This window comes from Leishmania martiniquensis, chromosome 3, assembly GCF_017916325.1.
Source record: "Leishmania martiniquensis isolate LSCM1 chromosome 3, whole genome shotgun sequence".
Classification (NCBI taxonomy): domain Eukaryota; phylum Euglenozoa; class Kinetoplastea; order Trypanosomatida; family Trypanosomatidae; genus Leishmania; species Leishmania martiniquensis.
The window spans coordinates 17279-35919 of NC_090138.1; the positions used below are offsets into that span (position 1 = coordinate 17279).

General features: G+C 58.4%; 6 protein-coding genes across 6 annotated transcripts; all 6 read left to right on the forward strand.

The window, feature by feature from the left end:
* Nucleotides 1-1587: 1587 nt before the first annotated feature.
* On the forward strand, nucleotides 1588-2760 carry LSCM1_08046 (uncharacterized protein; the record flags this gene model as incomplete). Its single annotated transcript, XM_067325389.1, has 1 exon — nucleotides 1588-2760. The coding sequence occupies one exon, from the start codon at nucleotides 1588-1590 to the stop codon at nucleotides 2758-2760; it is 1173 nt and encodes a 390-aa protein (XP_067181494.1).
* Nucleotides 2761-3654: 894 nt separating this feature from the next.
* LSCM1_08047 (uncharacterized protein) lies at nucleotides 3655-6159 on the forward strand (the record flags this gene model as incomplete). The annotated part of the gene is made up of 1 exon (XM_067325390.1): nucleotides 3655-6159. The coding sequence occupies one exon, from the start codon at nucleotides 3655-3657 to the stop codon at nucleotides 6157-6159; it is 2505 nt and encodes an 834-aa protein (XP_067181495.1).
* Nucleotides 6160-6644: 485 nt separating this feature from the next.
* LSCM1_08048 (uncharacterized protein) lies at nucleotides 6645-8771 on the forward strand (the record flags this gene model as incomplete). The annotated part of the gene is made up of 1 exon (XM_067325391.1): nucleotides 6645-8771. One exon carries the CDS (start codon nucleotides 6645-6647, stop codon nucleotides 8769-8771), a length of 2127 nt encoding a protein of 708 aa, XP_067181496.1.
* Nucleotides 8772-10508: 1737 nt separating this feature from the next.
* Nucleotides 10509-12212, forward strand: LSCM1_08049 (uncharacterized protein; the record flags this gene model as incomplete). The annotated part of the gene is made up of 1 exon (XM_067325392.1): nucleotides 10509-12212. The coding sequence occupies one exon, from the start codon at nucleotides 10509-10511 to the stop codon at nucleotides 12210-12212; it is 1704 nt and encodes a 567-aa protein (XP_067181497.1).
* A 1155-nt stretch (nucleotides 12213-13367) lies between these two features.
* Nucleotides 13368-14129, forward strand: LSCM1_08050 (uncharacterized protein; the record flags this gene model as incomplete). Its single annotated transcript, XM_067325393.1, has 1 exon — nucleotides 13368-14129. One exon carries the CDS (start codon nucleotides 13368-13370, stop codon nucleotides 14127-14129), a length of 762 nt encoding a protein of 253 aa, XP_067181498.1.
* A 1417-nt stretch (nucleotides 14130-15546) lies between these two features.
* LSCM1_08051 (uncharacterized protein) lies at nucleotides 15547-18186 on the forward strand (the record flags this gene model as incomplete). Its single annotated transcript, XM_067325394.1, has 1 exon — nucleotides 15547-18186. One exon carries the CDS (start codon nucleotides 15547-15549, stop codon nucleotides 18184-18186), a length of 2640 nt encoding a protein of 879 aa, XP_067181499.1.
* Between the last annotated feature and the right edge of the window lie 455 nt (nucleotides 18187-18641).

Sequence of the window (18641 nt, forward strand, 5' to 3'; positions counted from 1 at the left end):
AGTGCGCTTATAATTAGTGGTGGGCCCCTCGCTTCGCAGTCCGTGTAGGCAGTGCCACCCGAACACCACTTACGGGGCTGGTGAGGTGTCGGCGCATCTGCCGTGTCCTGATGCCGGGAAAGGCACTACTGTGCACGCTAAAGGTGTGTGTGTGTACGTGTGTGTGGACTCTGAGAGGGTATGGGTTCTTGTAGTTTGCCTACACAGCGGTCGAAGAGGGCAGCAGATCGTCGTGGATCGAGTCTACACCGTAGCAATGAAGGCATTGATACTGATGTGGATCTTTGACGTGTAGTGGCGATTTCGCCATCGCTGAAGTGACAAATCAGGCTGTCTCGACCCCAGCGATAGCGTGATTGGGGTGCTTGGGGTGCGCACAATCTCTGTGCAGAGCAAGTAGAGCGGGGCGGCCAAAGAGCTGGAGAAGGAGTCCAGTGACAAGTGCTGCAGCGATGCCGACTACAGCATATTGCCATAGGTGCGGCAGCGGCACTGAAAGATTCACTTCTCAGCCCTACGGTCGATGAGTCGCTTTAGCCACCGCCGCTAGACTTATTTTGTGCCTGTCTTTTACGTCGACCCTTGTGCCCGAGAATCAGTGAACAACGCGCTTATTTGTGCAGTGTACTGGCTTGCCACACTTAGTGTGGGGAGTGGGGATGTGAGCTGTGTGCCTGTAAGGGTGTTTATGCATGTACTCGCCATATCGGAGAAACCTTTCTGTCATTACCGTTTCGTTTGTTTCATCGTTTTCATCTTATTGACATTACCATCTGCCCTCCTCTTCTTCATGTGCCTCCCGCCTTCTTTCTCTCTCCCTCTCTGCTGTCAGCCTAGCCCTATATTGCGTTGCGTTTCTATGGAGAGCGACTCCCTCTCCGTTTCGTGGGCGCAAGTGCACTTGGCTTGTGCGTGTTTCGCTTTCTTATGGATGTGCTGTCTTCTGTCACAGGTTTTTTTGGCCACATGTTCGCCTTTATTGGATCAGATGATCAACCAAGAGAGGAAACACGCGGACGGCGCTTCTTCGATTTCGTTATGCAGCAGTGCCGTGCACTGAGATTCATGTGCGGCACGCAGTTCTGCTTATGTTTTTTTTCAAGCTGTTGATTCTGAGTGAAGTGTGAGGAGCGGTTTTCTCAGCTGTCTTGACCAGCTGTAGCCGTTCGCCCTTCAAGTAGTGCGTCTCCGGTGCAGAAACAGCATTTTGTGGAGACAAAAAAAAGAATACTGCGTGCTGTTTGGCATCTGGGAAGGAAGAGAGAAGAGGGAGAGTTGCACGAAAAGCTGTCGCTGTGGCGGCTGAAGTGAGCGGCCGCAAATCACGTTTGCGTTCCCTCTACACTTTTTGATCTGTGTGCACTCTCTTCCGTGAAAAGTTGTTTCTGTCGTGCTCACTCGCGTGCACCGCAAAGCGAAAAGAAGATGGAGAAACTGTCGCTGACTACATCCTCAGGCATTTGTACACGTGCTCTCTCCCGTGTCTCTTTCTATTCCGCTTATTTTTCTCACGCTGCTGGCTGGGCTCTTTATGCCATTCAATATACACCTCAAGCACTCCCTGGTAGCACTTGTGTGGAAGCGGTGATGTCACCAGCCACTCTTCGTGTGCTGCTGATTGTGTCTTTGGTGGCTCTCGTGCTGTACTATGCACTCAAGCACTTGCCTGCCTCGAAGGGTGGCTCTAAAAGACTGAAGCGAAGAAAAGACCCATCTGAGCGCAAGCCTGTCAACGGTGTCGCATCCCAGAAGATTGATGCCTTCACCACTAAGGTGTCCGAGGCCTTTCCGATAATGTCTGTCGACGCTATCCGCCGTCTGTTCCCACGCAGGTTTGAGGTGCACGGGCATGTTGTCGTCGTTCGCTTAAACGAAGGGACCGCGATAGAAGGGCTTCGCCCGCTGGCGCGCTTCTTCGCGGAGTCATTCGCTCCAGTTTCGGTCGACGTGGTACTACTGGATGTGGATGGCATCGGTGGCGAGCTTCGCCGCCCTTCTCTACAGATCTTGTTCCAGGTGGAAACTGCCTTGACGGAATACGCAATGTCACTTCGACGCGCCGTGCAGCGCCGCTGGAGAGATGCGCGGAGGCGAGCGGAGCCTTCCTGTTTGTCAGCCGATGACGTGGAGAGCACACTTAGCCGGTGGATAGCGTCACCGACCTTTACCACACATGTGGAGAACGGCGTCATTTACAGCTTTGACGTGACACGCGTCATGTTCAGCAGCGGCAACACCACGGAGCGGATGCACTTCGGCACCGTTGCTGCACCTGGGGAACTCGTGGTGGATATGTTTTGTGGAATCGGTTACTTCACTCTGCCCCTAGCGATGCATGGAAATGTGGCGGCTATTCATGCTCTGGAGAAGAACCCAGACAGCATCGATTTTCTGAAGCTGAATGCCGTGCTGAACAAGGTGGATCACCTCATTCACCCGCTTTGCGGCGACAACCGCGAGGTAGGGGAGGCTCTGGTGGGCAAGTGCGACCGCGTTCTTATGGGCTACATCCCCACCTGCAAGTCGTTTCTCCCGCGCGCGGCGTCGTTCCTCAAGCGCAACGAGGCAGGGCGCAGCAGCGGTATTGTACACTACCACTTCCTCGCCGATAAGCTCTGCGCTGCGGAGGAAGTAAGAAGAGACGTCCAGGATGAACTCGGAGAGGAAGCTGCCGCGTTCGTGCGTATTACTGATATGCGATGTGTGAAGTCGTACGCGCCAAAGCGCTTCCACTTTGTTGCTGATATCTGTTTCGAGTGACGACGGGACGATAATGGTGGCGATGCTCATGGTGGCCAATGGTGTGTCTCGGTGCGTGTGTTTTGGGATGGTCTCTGTGAAGCGGAGCGCCCCTTCTTTCTCTGCGCGTCTTCTTTCTGCTGCCGGATGCATGCCCTATTTTTGTTTGGATTAGCTGATGTGCGTCGGCACCAGCTGCAGTAGCCGGCGCACCCGAGCTGCGCGGATGGTGTGCCTTCACAGCTGAGCTCCTCCACCCGTTTGGGCTGAGTTGGCAAAGGAAGAAAAAGAAAATGAAAGACACCTTTGCAGGGGAAAGACGAAAACGCATTGCTGGGCTCGAGGCGCCAAGAAGGGGGAAACAGAGAGAGGGAAGAAGGGCACGACGAGCGCAAAGCGTGGCATCACGCGCAGCGATCCTTCACGGCACTCCCTCCCTCCTACATTCGCTTGGTGGCACCATCATCTTTTTTTGATTCTCTGGGCATGCGCGCAAGGACAGAGATGTACAAGCGCCGACGCACGCACACACACGCGTACGCACAATGACGTACATGCTCTTTTTTTCACTCGTATCGACACACGTGCCGCGCCCTTTCCCACCTACTCTTTTCTTTCTCTTCAACGCCTTGACTTGTTTCGTAATCGAACAGATCTCCCCCCTCTGCTGTCTACACCGTCACCTTCTTGTTCGCTCCCCGGCTTCGTTTCTCTGCTAACCTCTGCCTTCGCTTTGGTTTAGCGACTTGATGAGGCGAGACTCCATACCTGAGTGCGCTGGAGGCCCTCGTCTCTTCGAGCAGTGCGCTGATCTCATCTTTACGCACGCATACAGCACGCAGCTCTTTGCCTTTGCTGCTTTATTTACAAGTTTACCCTTTTATCCATATCCGCCCCTGGCGATTAAGAGGCCCAATGGAGGAGCAGGAGCTTAGTAAGCTCATCATTACCGAGGCAGCGCGGTGCTCTCAGGGTCGACTAGACAGCGAGACCGCCGCGCAGCTTGCGCGCTTCCTCAGTGACGCGAAGGGGCGAAATCATGTCTATCAGTGTTGCCTAGACCTTGCACAGGACCCTGGGCGGCGGCCGCGCATTATGATGTTGCTGGTAAACTATGTTCAGAGCTTCCCGCCGTCTCGGCAGTGCCTGGAGAGCATCAAGGGCTTCTGCGAGTCCCATTCCTCCGGCGACGTCAGCCAGGACTTGCTGAAGCTGGTCGATGCACTGTTGCGTGAGGCACCGCTAGAGGGGCTGGCCAGCTTGATGACGCGATCGTCACGACAGGGCTATGCCTCGGAGTTTGCGCTGGTCGTCGACTTCTCTGCGACGGTGCCTGGGAGTGGCGGCAGCGGCAGCAGCGTTCCCATCTCTGCGGTGCCTTACACGAAGTGGATGAGCGTTGCTGTAAAGAAGAACGAGGGGGTAAAGTGCTACAGCGACGTTGTGTATCAGCGGGTGTGGTGCCCCCCGTACGTGGATCAGTTCCCGCTACTGTGTCTTGAGTCTACCGTGGAGAGGCAGGCCAGCAACATGTCAACTTTTTCGGCGAACTACAAGACGAACCCGAACGTGATGCAGGCGACCCTCTTCTTTATGAAGCAGATGTGCGACGGCTATGTCTCAAAGCTGCTGCTCTCGGAGCCGCACTTGCACTTCCGCTCTGTTACCGTATGCTACCTGCCTATGCTTCTTGACATGATGGAGAGCGACTACCTATGCGTGCGCAACCATGTGTACGACTTTATTTTCAACCTTGGCGTGCATGTGCAGGTCATCGACCCCGCCGGTGTCTACCCCGGGTGCACCGAGGCGCTCGAGCAGGAGGTGGTGTGGATGCTACTCACCGTAACGGAGAGGCAAGCGGTGTTGAAAGTCTACGACGAGACAACGTGGACGGCCGCGGCCAAGTGCCTGCTGGCGGTGGTGCCGCCGTGCTATCGGCACCTGGTCGATTGCCGTGTGCTCTTCCAGGCGCTGCAGCTGCCAGGACTATGGGAGCTGCACCCCGAGACGTTCACTGCCCTTGCGCAGGCGTTCGCGCGGAGTCTTTTATCGAACAAAGATGTGGATGCGGCCGCTGCGGACAACCTCGTCGTCGACGAGGTTGCCTTTGCCAAACTGGGCAGCTCTGCGATGTCTGACATACTGACCGTCTACCGGCACTGCATAACCCCAGGCGCGCGCAAAGCTCTCTTCCAGTTGCTGGTGGCGTGCGTGGCTCGTGGGCAAGGGGTGTATAACGCATGCAGCGGAGTGCGCATCCCTAGCCAGCTGTCCCCGGAGGCCCGCGCCGGCGCCTTTAGTGACTTGATATCGGTTAACTTTTTCTGGTATCTCTTCCCGTTGCTGTATTACATATCCGAGACAGTGCAGCGGGAGCTGCCGCGCCGCATCGCCGATGGGCTTGCCAAGTCTGACTTTGACGGCACCAAGAAGAGCTGGAACGTGATGCTGCCGCTGGTGAAGGACATCCTCGGGCTGCTCGCTGAGGATGCCGAGCTGGAGAGCTACATGCAGGGGCGCTTCAAGGCTGTTGAGCTTCTACGGTGCAAGAATGAGGCGGCATTTTCGGTAGCCTTGCACGAGCTCCTTGCTGAGGTAGCAGAGACCGTGCCACTCCTGCTAGAGGGGCAGCGGGACGCGAGTGACACCAAGGTGTACACTGCCGCCTGGCGGCTCGCTTTTGTCAGTCTCCGCTGGAGTGCACGGTACTTGGCTGAGGACGCTCACGCCGCCCTGGCGGACAAGCTGGTGCGCAACCTGGTCTTCTACAAAGATGGCCGTGGCCGTAGCGGAAACCGCGCACGAGTGGGTCACATGTGCGTCTCCCTTCTCTTTTCGCTGAATCTTCTTTGCCGTACATCCTCGCAGCCCGACGCCGTGTCGTTCCGCGCTGTCCTGGAGGTAGTCCTTTTCGACCGTGCCGACGCCATGGACACTGCAACGGCCATGGCGCTCTACCATCAACTCATCGAGTATCTCTGTGTGCCGGCGCGGCCCTCCTTTCACCTGCACGCGGCCAACGACTTCAGTGACATGTCGGCCATGATCCTTCGCGAGCGAGTGTTTTGCATCAGCTCTGCGGCTGTCCAGCTCGTCGGGCTTCGCGTGCTGTGGGGCATCTATCGCAGCCTCGAGCAGAGTCAGGTCCCTGCAGTGTGCCGTGCGCGGCATGTGCTAGTTCTGCTGCTGTGTCACTACAGCACTGATCGGCGGGGCGTGGAGGTGCGCACGTGGAGGACGGTCCTCTCAGACCCATACCCCCCTGTCGCGCTGCTTGCAGCCGAGAAGATTATGCACATCTTCAAGGCGGAGGAGAAGCCGAGCATGGCCGCGGATATCAACAGCGACGCGTTTCGTGACGTGTACCACGACGCGTTGCGCATCCTGGAGAGAGGGGAGCGCAAGCGCATCTACTAGTTGGCTGCTGGGGGTTGTGGGCGAGGCAGAGCGGAAGACTCGGCCACGTGCGTGTGTGTGTGTGTCGCTTCCAGAGTAGCTCGCTGTAGGCGTGCATGCATGGGTACGTGTGAGTGTGTGAAAGCGCCTGTTTGCGTTCTTTTTCTATACTGCTGCAGTGAAGAGTGTATCTCATCGACTTCTGCGCAGAGGGGCGACCTGGAGTACCTCTCAGCTTTCGCCACTTCCGTATGGAGCCCCTCCACCCGTCGCTCTCTCTCCATCTCATACCCCCCCCTTCATGGCCCTTCCGGCCATTCTCTCTCTCTGTGCGTATGTATGTCTCCTCTCACGGTGCACAGATAGCGACGCCAACGCGGTACCTCTCCCCAGGAATCAAGCGTACACGTGGCAGAGCGCATTACAGATCAGTGCGTGTGTTCTGCTCTCAGTAAGGAAGCGAAAGACGTAGATTGTACAGGGAGGCACCATCCTGTACTTTAGCCATGACAGCTCCGGAAGAACGTTCTGTAAAGTTCTCCCTCGAGGAGGAAGCCCTCGCTCATAGGGCCACGAGCCGTGACGCCCCGTCGCGGGCGACGGCGTCGGCTGCTGCCGCGGCACCCCCGTCTATTCCAGCGCAGCCCGCCGACTTAACTGAGGCATACCCCACCACGTCGTTGCCCACAGCCGGAAGCGTCTCTTCCGTCGCTGAAGAGGCTGTGGCCGCCGCTGGGACATCGCCGGCGGCGCCCAAGTCTGCACTGAAGTCCAAGAATTGTATCGGTGCCTCTGCTCCCCACAGCAAGTTCGTGTTCTGCGAGGAGTGCCACCAGACGATTCCCATTGAGGAATGGCCCGATCATCGCGATCGGCTGCGGAAGGTGGACCTCGTGGAGCAGGTGAGCAGGTTTCATCACACGATTATGCGCCTCGTCGGCGAATTTCTCATGTGGGTACTGCGCAGCGTGTACTTCCGCGAGGTGACGGTTGTGGGAAGCGAGAACATTCCTCGGGCAGGCGCCGTCGTCTTCTACGGCAATCATCAAAACCAGTTCATTGACGCCCTCATGATGAACTCGCACTGCGGCCGACCCGTGCGTTTCCTGATGGCGGAGAAGTCCTTCCACCAGCCTGTAATTGGGACCTTTGGACGCTTGTTCAACTCTGTCCCGGTCGTGCGGCCGCAGGATGTGCCGCTTGTGGCCGGTGAGGGGATCCTGGTGAGAACGCAGGGAAAAGTAATCGCCGGCGCTGGTACGCACTTCTCACGGCTCGCTAAGGGTGACGTTCTCATCTGGGGAGTCCCCGGAAACCCCAAGTGCCGTGCGCAGGTGAGTCGCATCACCTCCGACGAGGAGGTGGAAGTAACGGTGCCGATACCGGCGGAGCATGAGGTGCACACCCCCACCAGCTTCAAGTACTCGGTGCGTATCGACCACTCTGAGATGTACGCTAAGGTGTACGACACGCTTCAGAAGAATCAATGCATCGGTATCTTCCCCGAAGGCGGCTCGCACGACCACACCTCACTCCTACCACTAAAAGCTGGTGTTGCCCTCTTCAGTCTCGGCGCGGCGGAGCGGCACATCAGCGTGAAGATTGTACCTGTGGGCCTCACGTACCTTTACGGCCACAAGTTTCGCAGCCGTGCGTATATCGAGTTTGGTGAGGCCTTCTCGCCTCCGGACGACCTCGTGAAGCTTTTCGATACAGACAAGCGCAAGGCGACAGGGCTCTTTCTTGAGCAGCTGAACGCTGCGCTGCGGGCTGTGACGATCAACGTACCTGACTACAAAACGCTGAGCTTCCTGCACTCCTTCCGGCAGCTTTACCAGCCGCCGAACTGCACCCTCACCGGGCGCGACTACTTGCGGCTCATCCGCCGGCTCGGCAATGTCATCGAGGAGCAGCGTGAGAACGCCGAATTCGCCGAGTTTCGTGAGAAGGTTGAGAATTACTCGGATTTCTGCAAGGCGCTGATGATCCGTGACAGCCAGGCGGCGACACTGAAGCAGCTCCTTCACACCGACAGTGAGACGCTGCAGATTGCGCTGCTTCTGCGTCGCGTGTTCGCTCTGTACCTGATGGCCGTCATCCTTGTTCCATTCTTTGTTGTAGGCCTGCCGATCGGTGGCATCATCAAGTATCTTGCCCTTAAACGGACGAAACGCGCGCTCTCGGAGAGCTCTGTCAAAATTGTCGGTGCAGATGTCACGGGCTCCTTCAAGGTGATGTTTGCCTTCGCGGTGGTCCCGGCTGTGTTCCTGTTGGTGTCTTTTATCGTCTTCCTCTTCACTGACACTCGAACGGCGCTGGTGATTCTGTTCTCACTTCCCATGGCCATGTACGTCTCGTTGCTCATTCTTCAAGAGGCTGTCATGGAGCTGCGAGCCGCGCTGCCTTTGCTCATGTCGCTGGTCTCGCAGCACAAGCAGTTCAAGAAGCTTTACGAGCGCCGCGAAGACCTCGCAAGGCAGGCGCACCTCATCGTCCAAAAGTACGACCCGCAGCTGGAGGAGGAAATAAAGATGTACGTCAGCGCCGGGCACAGCAGCAACGACGTGAATCGAGAGCCGTCCCTATTCTCCTTGCGCTACAATATGCGGCGCCGGCAGGCAACAAACAGGTGAGGCGATGCCTTCCTGCTGTTTTCTCTTTGGATCGGGCACGTGTGTCGCAACGTGACGAGCACTTAGTGACGCATCTTCTGCAGGTGCTTGCTGCATAGTTCGGAGAAGAGAAGAAGCTTCTTTATGTGCTGTCGACACGAGGGCTAGAGCGGGTGATATCAGTGCGTGCGGTAACCCCAGAAATGAAAGCACTCTCAGAGCAACAGCAACGGCAAAGGAAAAAAAATCGTATCGGTGTGCCTTCTTTGTGTCCGCACTTGCCGCTGTTTTACTACGGTGTATGCATCTGTGTGTGTGTGTGTATGCCGATGTGTGAGAGCCGCCATTCTGTTGGACTGGGTGTGCATGAGCGTGCAGGATACACCTTCCCTATTCCCCTCTTATCGTTTCTCATACGCCACTGGCACAGATTTTCGAAGGCTGGGGAGGGATGAGAAGGCTACGACGGTGGCAGCAGGCGTGTCCGCTTCGCATCGTCAGCGCCCCCCCTCTCTCGCTCTCTGGGCCTACTCGTCACCGTTTGTCTGGCATCTCTTGACGAGTGCATGTGTGTGCTCACGAGTAGTTCTGTGGTGAAGTTATGTGTACATGGCTGTGAGGAAGGTGGGGCCTACCCAAAAGGTGCGGGGACAAGAAGCAGTAAAGCGCTGCTTGCACGGCTGCTTGGCAAGACTTGGGAAATTCACTTACGCTGCCTGCAGGCAGTGCGACTTTACATTACTGCTTTGTCTTCACTCTGCTCTACACGTACTCATTGACACTGAGTTGGCTTTAGTGACTCACCTATACGACTTCAAGCTATCACGGAGACGTTGACGCACCTCAGCAGAAGCATTTTTGCTCAGGATGCACACGCCTGACTCTCTTCCACCCTCCCTCTGACTCTCTCTTTTGATGAGCGGCGGACTACGGAGGTGGCGCTTGACCATTTTCGTGCCTTTCGAGTCGGGGAGAGGGACTGACCGTATGTCGTCTCGAACCGCTTTCGCGCAGTCGACTTGAGTGCGGTGTGTTCGGTTGACTTTGTGTTGTCTTCTCATTTTCATCTGCACGTGCTTTCTCTGCCAGCGTTCTCTCTTTCAATGCTGAAGGGATCTTTGCGAGTACGAATCTAGCAAGCAGTTGCAGAGCTTCGCATCGCCTTTCGAGTTACACGCTGCTGCTCCGCTGTGCATCCGCGTGCACCTCTCCTTCTCTGTGTGTGCCTGTGAGCGCCCATACGAAGATGGGGGTGCTGGTGGGGAACACAGGGAAGGGCTTTTCAACTCTTCCTAAGTAGCGAACCCACCGACCATTCTGTCATTTGCCGCCGCTTTAGCTGTGGTTGCTCTCTGGCGAAGCCTATGGCTCTACCGCGCGTCGATGCATCAATGAGCCCTCGACTACCCTTTTTCTTCCTCTATCCTTGAGTGCCCTGCTCGCAGGTGCGCACGTGTGTGCGCACATCCACCTAGCCCCCCCTCTCTTCCTCGAAACACCAGAGGAGGTAAGGCTGCGCGAAAACGCGCCCCGAACATCCACGTCCCTTTTCGCAGCGTGCATTCCCACTGAGCCCCTCACAGAACGCGGTGCGCACACACGTGAATACGCATACGCCCCCGCTCGCATGCTCGAGACCACTACTCCGTCGCAAGCCCCATACCTGTAGAAGAATACACAGTTCCTCTCGCATCCCTTTCGTCTTCCTGCTTCAGCCCCGCGCTGTCCTCGTTGACGCCTCAGACGCACCCGTACGCCATGCAAGCCATTACCGCATCAACGCCGTCTCAGCGGCCTAGCACCGGGTCACGGACGGAAAAGTCCCTTGGCGCCACCACGACGGCCGAGTGGATGACCATGTACGAGCAGAGGCCGCATGGCAACAGTACCCTCTTCGAACTGGAGGCAATGGTGGCGAAGCGCATGGAATTTCTCGCGTGGGTCGACCAGCAGGTGAACTCACCGCAAGCAAAGAGCTTCGAGTCGGTGCTAGACGCGATCATTGCGCGTCTGCCAGAGGAGCGGCGCTCGAACTCGGCGACGGATGCATCGCGGGGTAAGATGATCTCGCTAGGCTATGACGAAAGGGACTCGGGTGTTGCCCCAGAGAGGCGGTCCTCCTCACGCGGCTCTACTGGAATCGCCTCTGGCACCAGTCAAGCCGCGAGCGTCGTGTTCTCGCCGGAGGAGGATCTCACGTCGCACCTGCTTTGCCGCTTCGCCTTCTGCATGAGTGAGCGGTGGCGGGAATGGCTGGTACGGACGGAGCGAGTGCTGCTGACAGCTCGCATAAAGATGGAGGTGGCGAAGAGCCCCTTCACGTTTCTTGTCGACTTGATGAAGCGTAACGGGCTGCCATGCGCTCCTCTGACGGAGAAGCAGCTGGCAGACCCAATGCTGCAAGAGTACCTGGAGTACCGCCGCGTGAAGGCGGACAGTGCACGGGAGTCGGAGGGGCGTGCCGAGAACTACTACGCCGTCCCTCTCTCTCTCGCCACTCGTCTGATTAAGAAGCGCCACGTGCTGTGCCGCGGTGGTCAGGCCATACTTTTTCGAGATCAGGTGCAAGAAGTGTTCCTGACAGTCTTCTGTGCCCTCCTGAATCGAGGGCTGCACAGTGCCTACCTTGCTCGTGTCAAGCAGCAGTCGCTTGAGGATGAGACCGGAAAGTCTACCGTAATGGCGATGCTGGACACCTTTCTACAGCAGTTCATCTCCGACCCGGTAGATAGCCTACAGGAGGGCGTCGCTGGCACCGTGAGGGCCGGAGATGTGCAGCGACTGTCACAGACGCATTTCCCGCTTTGCATGCGCGCCATTGACTCGCACCTGCGCCGCGAGGGGCACCTGAAGCACCACGGCCGCTTCGCGTACGGGCTGTTCCTCAAGGCCATCGGTCTCTCGCTCGAGGACTCGCTGGAGCTGTTCGCCACGCTTATGAAGGTGAAGGGCGGCGGCTCTGTCGACGCCTTTTCAAAGACGGCGTACGGGTACAACGTTCGACACAACTACGGCATGGAGGGCAAGAAGACGAGTTACAGCTCCGCCTCCTGCGCGACGATCCTCGGCCTCCCGCCGGTGGTGGACCAGCATGACTGCCACGGCTGCCCGTTTCGCTTCCGTGACGAGGGAGCGCTGCGGGCGACGCTGGGAAGAGAAGCTCAAAGCCCAAAGGGGCCCGGCTACCCGAGCGTGCGGCCCACCCCAGGCGACATCGAAGACATCGTCTCCGACTGCAAGGCCCAGCATTATACGCGTGCCTGCTACAAGTACTTTATGGCCACCCACCCTGGCGCCCGCCGCGATACGCTCTTTCGGTCACCCTACGAGTACTACAGTGTTAGCCTCGAGTACGAGACAGCGAACGACGGCACGGAGTCAGCGCGGTCGTCTGCAGCCCCCGGTAAGCGGACGTCCATGATGCTTAGTGAGGACGTTGTGCGCCCCCGTGTGTCTCCGTAGAGAGGATAAGGTGAAGGGAGCTCATATAGAAGATGGGACACAAACGTGCTTACTTGAGGACGAAGTGAACACGTACACAATGACAGTCATACACAAGCACGTAGCAGGCGACGGTTTCTGCTGCAACATCAGCATAGAGCTTGGTAGTGTGGTGCGAGAACCTGGTGCCGCAATGGCTTCATCCGGCCTAGCCTTTAATGATGTGTGCCTACGCTCACTGGAGAGGGTGGATGAGGTATGAAAGGAGGAGGGAGAAGGTCGTGTGCCGCAGCAGTGCCGGTTTGTGTTGGCGTGCTCGTGTGCACTTGGTTGCCCTCATCCTTTGCATGTTTCTCGTTTGCTCTTCCCCACCCGTCCTTGCCCCTTTCACCTCCGCTTCATGTGCCCTCGTGCACTTTGGCGACCCCGGGCGCATGGCTGTCTGTGCGGGGCGCCTCTTTTGGCCTACTGTGCGGTCCCAAAGGCTCGGCGGGGGGAGGGCAAAGCGCAAGGCGGGCGAGCGGGTGCCACCTTTACGCCTCTTTTTGGTCCCCTTCCCCCTCCGTGAGTCGCGCTGATGCAATTGTCTGCGTTTCGGCATGCTCTGGTCTACTCGAGCGCGGCATTTCTCCAGCGCTGAAACTGACGTACAGAGACGCACATATGGAGCCCATAGAATATCCACGTCCGCGCAGTATTCTATGACGCCCATGAGGCACAAGAAGGGTACACCACAGCACAAGAAGTGTCGGTTCTTGGGAAGGAAAGGTCGATGCCACTGCCAGCTGTCCTATGCGCGTTCGCTTCTCTTGGGCAGAGGAGCGTAAGCAAAAAGTTTGTCAGACAACCGTCTGCCCGTTCCGCTGCGATATGCGGGGCAACACAAAACCTTCTGTCTAGGCGTGCTGATGCTGCGTGATCGCACCCACCCCTGCTGCCGCTGCTGCTGCTGCTGTTGCCGGCAGTACGGCGGCCACTGGCTTTGTTCGTGTTGGCTCGTCTTCACTTCTCTCCCCCTCGCTCCCTCCGCCTCTTCCCGCCCTCCCCTCTCCTCTCTCTTCTTCGTATGCTTCTGCACGTGTGCGTGTGTGTGTGTGTTTGTGTTTGTGTGTGTGTGTGCCCGGTGCCGTTGTCGGTTCTCTATCCGCAGCTCTGAAGAGAAGAGAGGAATCACCGATGCTTCGTCGGTGCTGGCAGCGGTACCGCACCGCAGGCGCTGCGGTCGGCGGTCGCGATGGTGCCCCGCCGCCGCTGCGCCAGGATGCTAGCGACTCTAGCGCTTCCGAGGAGCAGCGGAAGAGTGGCGTTAGGCGTCGCTTTCGCATCGAGAGTGGATACGTTGGGGCTAATAACTACGACGAACGCGGCCAGTTCTTCTCCGCCTTCCTCAGTCTCGGTATCGTATCGCTCGGGTGCACCTTTTTGTTTGTACCTCTCTATCGCATGTACTGCGCCCCCACCGGTCGTGGAGTGGATCCAAAGTTTTACACCCCTGAGGCGGCCCGCGAGCGCAGTGAGGCGAACAAGCACTACCCGGTGCCCAAGAAGCTGCTGAAGGTTCGCTTCCTTAGCGACGTGGGCAACACGATGCCCATCGCCTTCGTGCCTCTGCAGAAGGAGGTGGAAGTGCTTGTAGGCGAGCCAGCGCTGGCTTTCTACTCCGCCTACAACCGCAGCAATCGCACGCTCCTCGGCGTCTCATCCTACACCATTGCACCACCGGAGGTGACGAATTATCTCAACAAGATTCAGTGCTTCTGCTTCGAGGAGCAGCGCTTCAAGCCGCACGAGCTGGTTGAGATGCCCGTTTTCTTCTACATTGATCGTGACTTCCTGAATGATCAGATGGTGAACTGGCTGGATGAGGTGATCGTCAACTACACCTTCTTCAACCTGGAGAAGACAAAGGACCACATCTTTCGTTCCAGCGCGCAGTAAAGAGGGGGTGCGACGACGGTAGCGGAGCGTCACGCGTGCTACCTCGGGTGCCATACCTGTACCTCTCTTCTTGCCTCTCATACTACCCTGCGCCGATATGGTGTCTGCGCGTGAGCCTCCTTCACGCCTGTCGTCTTCAGCTGCTGCAACTGAAGTCACTCGCTTGGACGCTGGTGCTGAGGGATGCGGATGGGCTAGAGCGATGCTATGTATACTGAGCACAGGGGGTCAGGCACGCCCTCGCGCCACTGTGTCCTCAAGTGGCTAGTCCCGTTATGTCCATCACTCGTGCTCTCCAACAAGCGCCATGCAGTGTTTGGCCGCTGACTCACATGTGCCGCACCTGCTCGGGTGGCCGCTTACTCTTCGCCTCTCATTAAGAGTGTGGGCGTGTATGAGCTCTTGTGTACACCAAAGAGGCCCTTCGCGCCCTCAGAGTGTGATGCCCTCTCGTCGTCACTGTAATCCATGCCACGGCCGCCACGGTCATCTGCGTCGCTCCTCATCCCAAGCTTGTTGTTGTTGATTTCTAACGAATGTCTCCCTCTCACTGTCGACACCGACGCATGCACAATGAGTCGTCCATACAAAAGAGAGGAAATGGCGGAGAGGCGGCGGCCCCTCCCCCCCTCTCGCCGATCACCCCATTTGCCACCCTCCTCTGACCAAGTGCCCCTCCTTGCCGGTTCATCCTCCCCGACATCCGTATCCTTACCCGACTCTTACGGGCACACGCACACCAACTAAACACTGCACGTGCTTGCGTCCCCGCTGCAGAGAATCACGCTTGTGTACCTTCTCTTTTTTTGCATGCATACGCACACACGTGCGCATGAGCCTTTGCGCGCGTCTTGAGGTGCGCTACTGATGCTCAGCGGAGCATCGAAGGCCCAAACGGCTTCCCCAGAGAGTATCAGCCGCCTTACTTTCCTTTCCACCGCCGACTGGCTCCCTCCTCTTGACGTGTCGCCTGTGTCTTTGGGTGTTAGGTTGTGGCGGGTGGGTGTGATGGCGCCCCCAAAGCGAGGGAAGCACATGAACAAATGGAGGCCCTTCCCTCACCTCTCTCGCGAGCACTAGCGGGCCCCCATTGCACATCTCCTCCCTCACTCTGCTGGTGCTGCCTCGCTCAAGAACTGTTTTGCTGTCTCCGTCCTCATTTTCCTCTTTTCCCTCGGTAAGGGCACTTGCGCCGTCTTGCCCTCCCCTCCCCCTCTCTCTCTTCGACTGTGCCGAACCTGAAAGGGCCGCACTTGACAGTGCGCTAGGCCGCCGCCCCCGCCTCTCTCCCTCCATCCTTGTGCGAGCCTGAGGGGCACGCCGTATCCGTATACATTGGCAGGTGCACGCGTACACCTACCGACGTCCAAGGACGCGCATATATCCGTACAGGATCATAGAGAGAAAGACGATGATCATGGCAACAATCGTGATTGGACGCAAGGAGCTCTTCTCCTTCGCAGAGCGCTACAGCACGCGGCGCCTGAGTGACTACACGGGCCTGGCAGACGGCGAGGTGCTCTGCTGCCTCTTCAATCTTGTCTTCCCTGACCTTCGCATTCGCCCAGCGCCAGCGCAGACGCACTCCAACACGCAGCGGGCACACGTTAACTGGGAGCAGCTGTTTCGCCGCTTTGCAAAGCTGCACATCCCTCTGTCTTTCCTCGATCCAGCGGCCCTCCAAGCCGGAAGCGTCGAGCGCGGATTCAGTACGCTCGTTGTTTTTTATTTTTTTCACCACCTCTCCAAGCGGGCGGACTTCTCAGCGGAGTTTGCGCTCGACGTGGCCGAGGAGGTGACCACCTATTTACAGTCGACCGACTGCATTGCGACCCTGTTGCTGGGTAATGCGCTGGAATGGTCTGCAGTGCCTGAGTCGCTGGCGGAGGGGCTGCGGGCGCACCCCGCTTTCCACACAACTGCAGAGGCGGAGATGGCGCTGGAGGAGGAGGCTGCCCGTACCTACCGATCGATGATTGCGCGGCGGCGTAAAGGCAGCGTGGCCGAGGCCAACAGCCCTCCTGTAGTTCGGCGGGCACATCCAGAGGCGGCGGAAAAGCGGTCAGGGGCCGGTGATCTGAGACCCACAGGCTCCTCCTCGTCCTCCTTGGTGTCGTCATCTACTCCACGACTCAATGACGCGGGGGAGTCTCCCCTGCTGCCGCCTCCACCTCGCACCGAATCAGCACAGTCCTTTCGCTCTTCTACCTCGAGAGTGTCGAGCAGCGACAATGCGGACTCGCGTCGTGACCTCCGTGGAAGGCAACGCGGGAGCAGTTGTGAGATGCGAAGGCGGAGCGCCGAGGCGCTCGGGTCATCTCAACGAGAGACCCAAAGTCAGCGGTGCTCTTCACAGTGCAGCGCATCGTCGTCACGCTCGTCTGGGAATTCCCGTTTCTCCGCAACGGCGTCTCTATCACGCCAGTCTTTCGACACGGCAGCTCCTGCTGTCGGGCAGCCATCTGGTATGCTCTACCGCTCTACCTCCTCCATGAGCAACGCAACCGCATCCCAGGAGTCGGCGGTGTCCTCCTCACGCGCACGCGACGCAGCTCTCGAAGCCGCTTTGCAGTCAAAGGAGGCGGAGTGCGAGTCGCTTCAGATGCAGGTGGCGCAGTTGCTGACTCTTCTCGCCAACGCACGCACCGCGGGCACTGCCTCAGGTGCCGCCAGCGGTAGGAGTGACGCGTGCAGCGCCAGCCCGCACACAGCAGAAGCGGTGGCATCGGTGGAAAGAGGTCACGGAGCAGATGGTGCACCCATAGCACAGATGCAGCAGCACTACGCTGACCATATCGAGAAGCTAGAGACACAGCTGCGTGCCTACCGCGAAGCCAGCGATAATCAGCAGGCGCCGTCGTCTCCCCCTCCCCTCCGAGCAGCACCGGCATCCTCACCACTATCAGGGACTACGATGGACAAGGCTGCACTGGAGGCGGAGATAACGGCACTGACGGCGAACATCGTCGACGATGAGACAGGAACCACCGTTGTCGACGTGCATGAGAAGGCGAACCTGTTGCACTGCCTCATGCTGGAGCACCTGCAGGAGTCCCCACGCAATCGCAAGCAGATGCAGCAGTGGCTGTGGTCCATCGTCGCAGCGCACCACACAATGGAGGGGAGACTGATGGCGGCGGTTAATCTACTGCGCTTGTGGAGCAGTACGCTGCCGGCTGCTGGAAGTAGCGCGACTGCGACCTCAAGCGCCCCCACCACCAGCAGGGAAACTCCCACAATGGCGCCACGGGGTCAGCTCGCGGTCGCGGCTCCGCTCTCTGCCGGCTCAACGGGCAGCGAGGCCGACACCGCTGATGGCAAACGATCCGATCGAGGGGCAATGGCGGCGTTGCGCAAGGCTCACTATGCCGAGCTCGGAGCCCTACATGCACGGGAGCACGATCTAGCAGCAGCACTGCAGGCAGCGCAGGCACACAACGTCTCGACAGTGCAGCGGGCGGTGCGGCGGGAGCGACTATGGAAGGCGCTATGCGCCGCCGTCTACGCAGCCGAGCAGGCTTCCTACGCGATCACGGATTGCGGCACGGCTATGGAAGTGGAAGAGCGGTTGCGTCAGCGGGAAGAGCACTACCGCGTTGTGGAGGCCCTCACACAGCAGCTGGTGGAGGAAGGCGAGCAGGAAACGGAGACGAGGAGGCAGCCGTGTAAAAAGGAGACGCCAGCTGCATCGTCTGAGCCATGCGCTTCACTGCAGGCGCTCGTGGCGCGACTGCAGGAGGAGCGCGCGGAGCTTCTTAGCGACGTGGCACGTCTGCATGATGTGGTAGAGGCGCTTCAAGCAGAGAACGCCTGCACAGCGTACGATGATGTGAGAGCGTCAAACGTCTTGCCAACCCGCCCCACATACGCGAGCGTGCCAGCAGCGTCTTTCTTCAGCGATGACCTTTACAACAAGTCGGCTGCAGTTGCACGCGACGACGCCGCAGGTGCCGGCACAGCGCTTGCCGCAACCGATCCGCCGAGGATGCCGTTTTCGCCAGGCCACACCCGCACGCCGCGCGGGCTCGCCTCACTCTTGCAGCTGCGGGAAGGATAGGGGCTCTGGGCGTAGTTCCGGCTGGTGCTGCTACTACGCTGTAGCATTAGCGCCTGAGTGGGGCCGGCGATCGACCATGCCCCCAACTGCTTCGCCCTCCTCGTCTCTCTTCCTCTCCAACTGCCACCATCGTTCGATCGAGCATGCACATAGATGATGTCACAGATGCGGCGCAGCCCCCCCCTCTCTCTCTGTGGCGTGCCTTCTTTGGGGGGCACTACTCATAGACGGCAGTGCCTCCCTCCCTCCTTGTCTGTGTGTGTGTGTGTACGAGGCAGACCTTTCCTTCTCGTCTCTGTATAAGCGCATTTCGACTGCCTCTGCTTGATGCATATATTTTCGAGGCGGTGGCATCCGTCTGATCCATTCAGCTCTCTTCAACTGCCCTCCCAAGCCCTGCACAGTTTTGCCGTGCACCTCCCCTCCCCCTCCTCCCCCCTCTGCCCTGCCAAGCG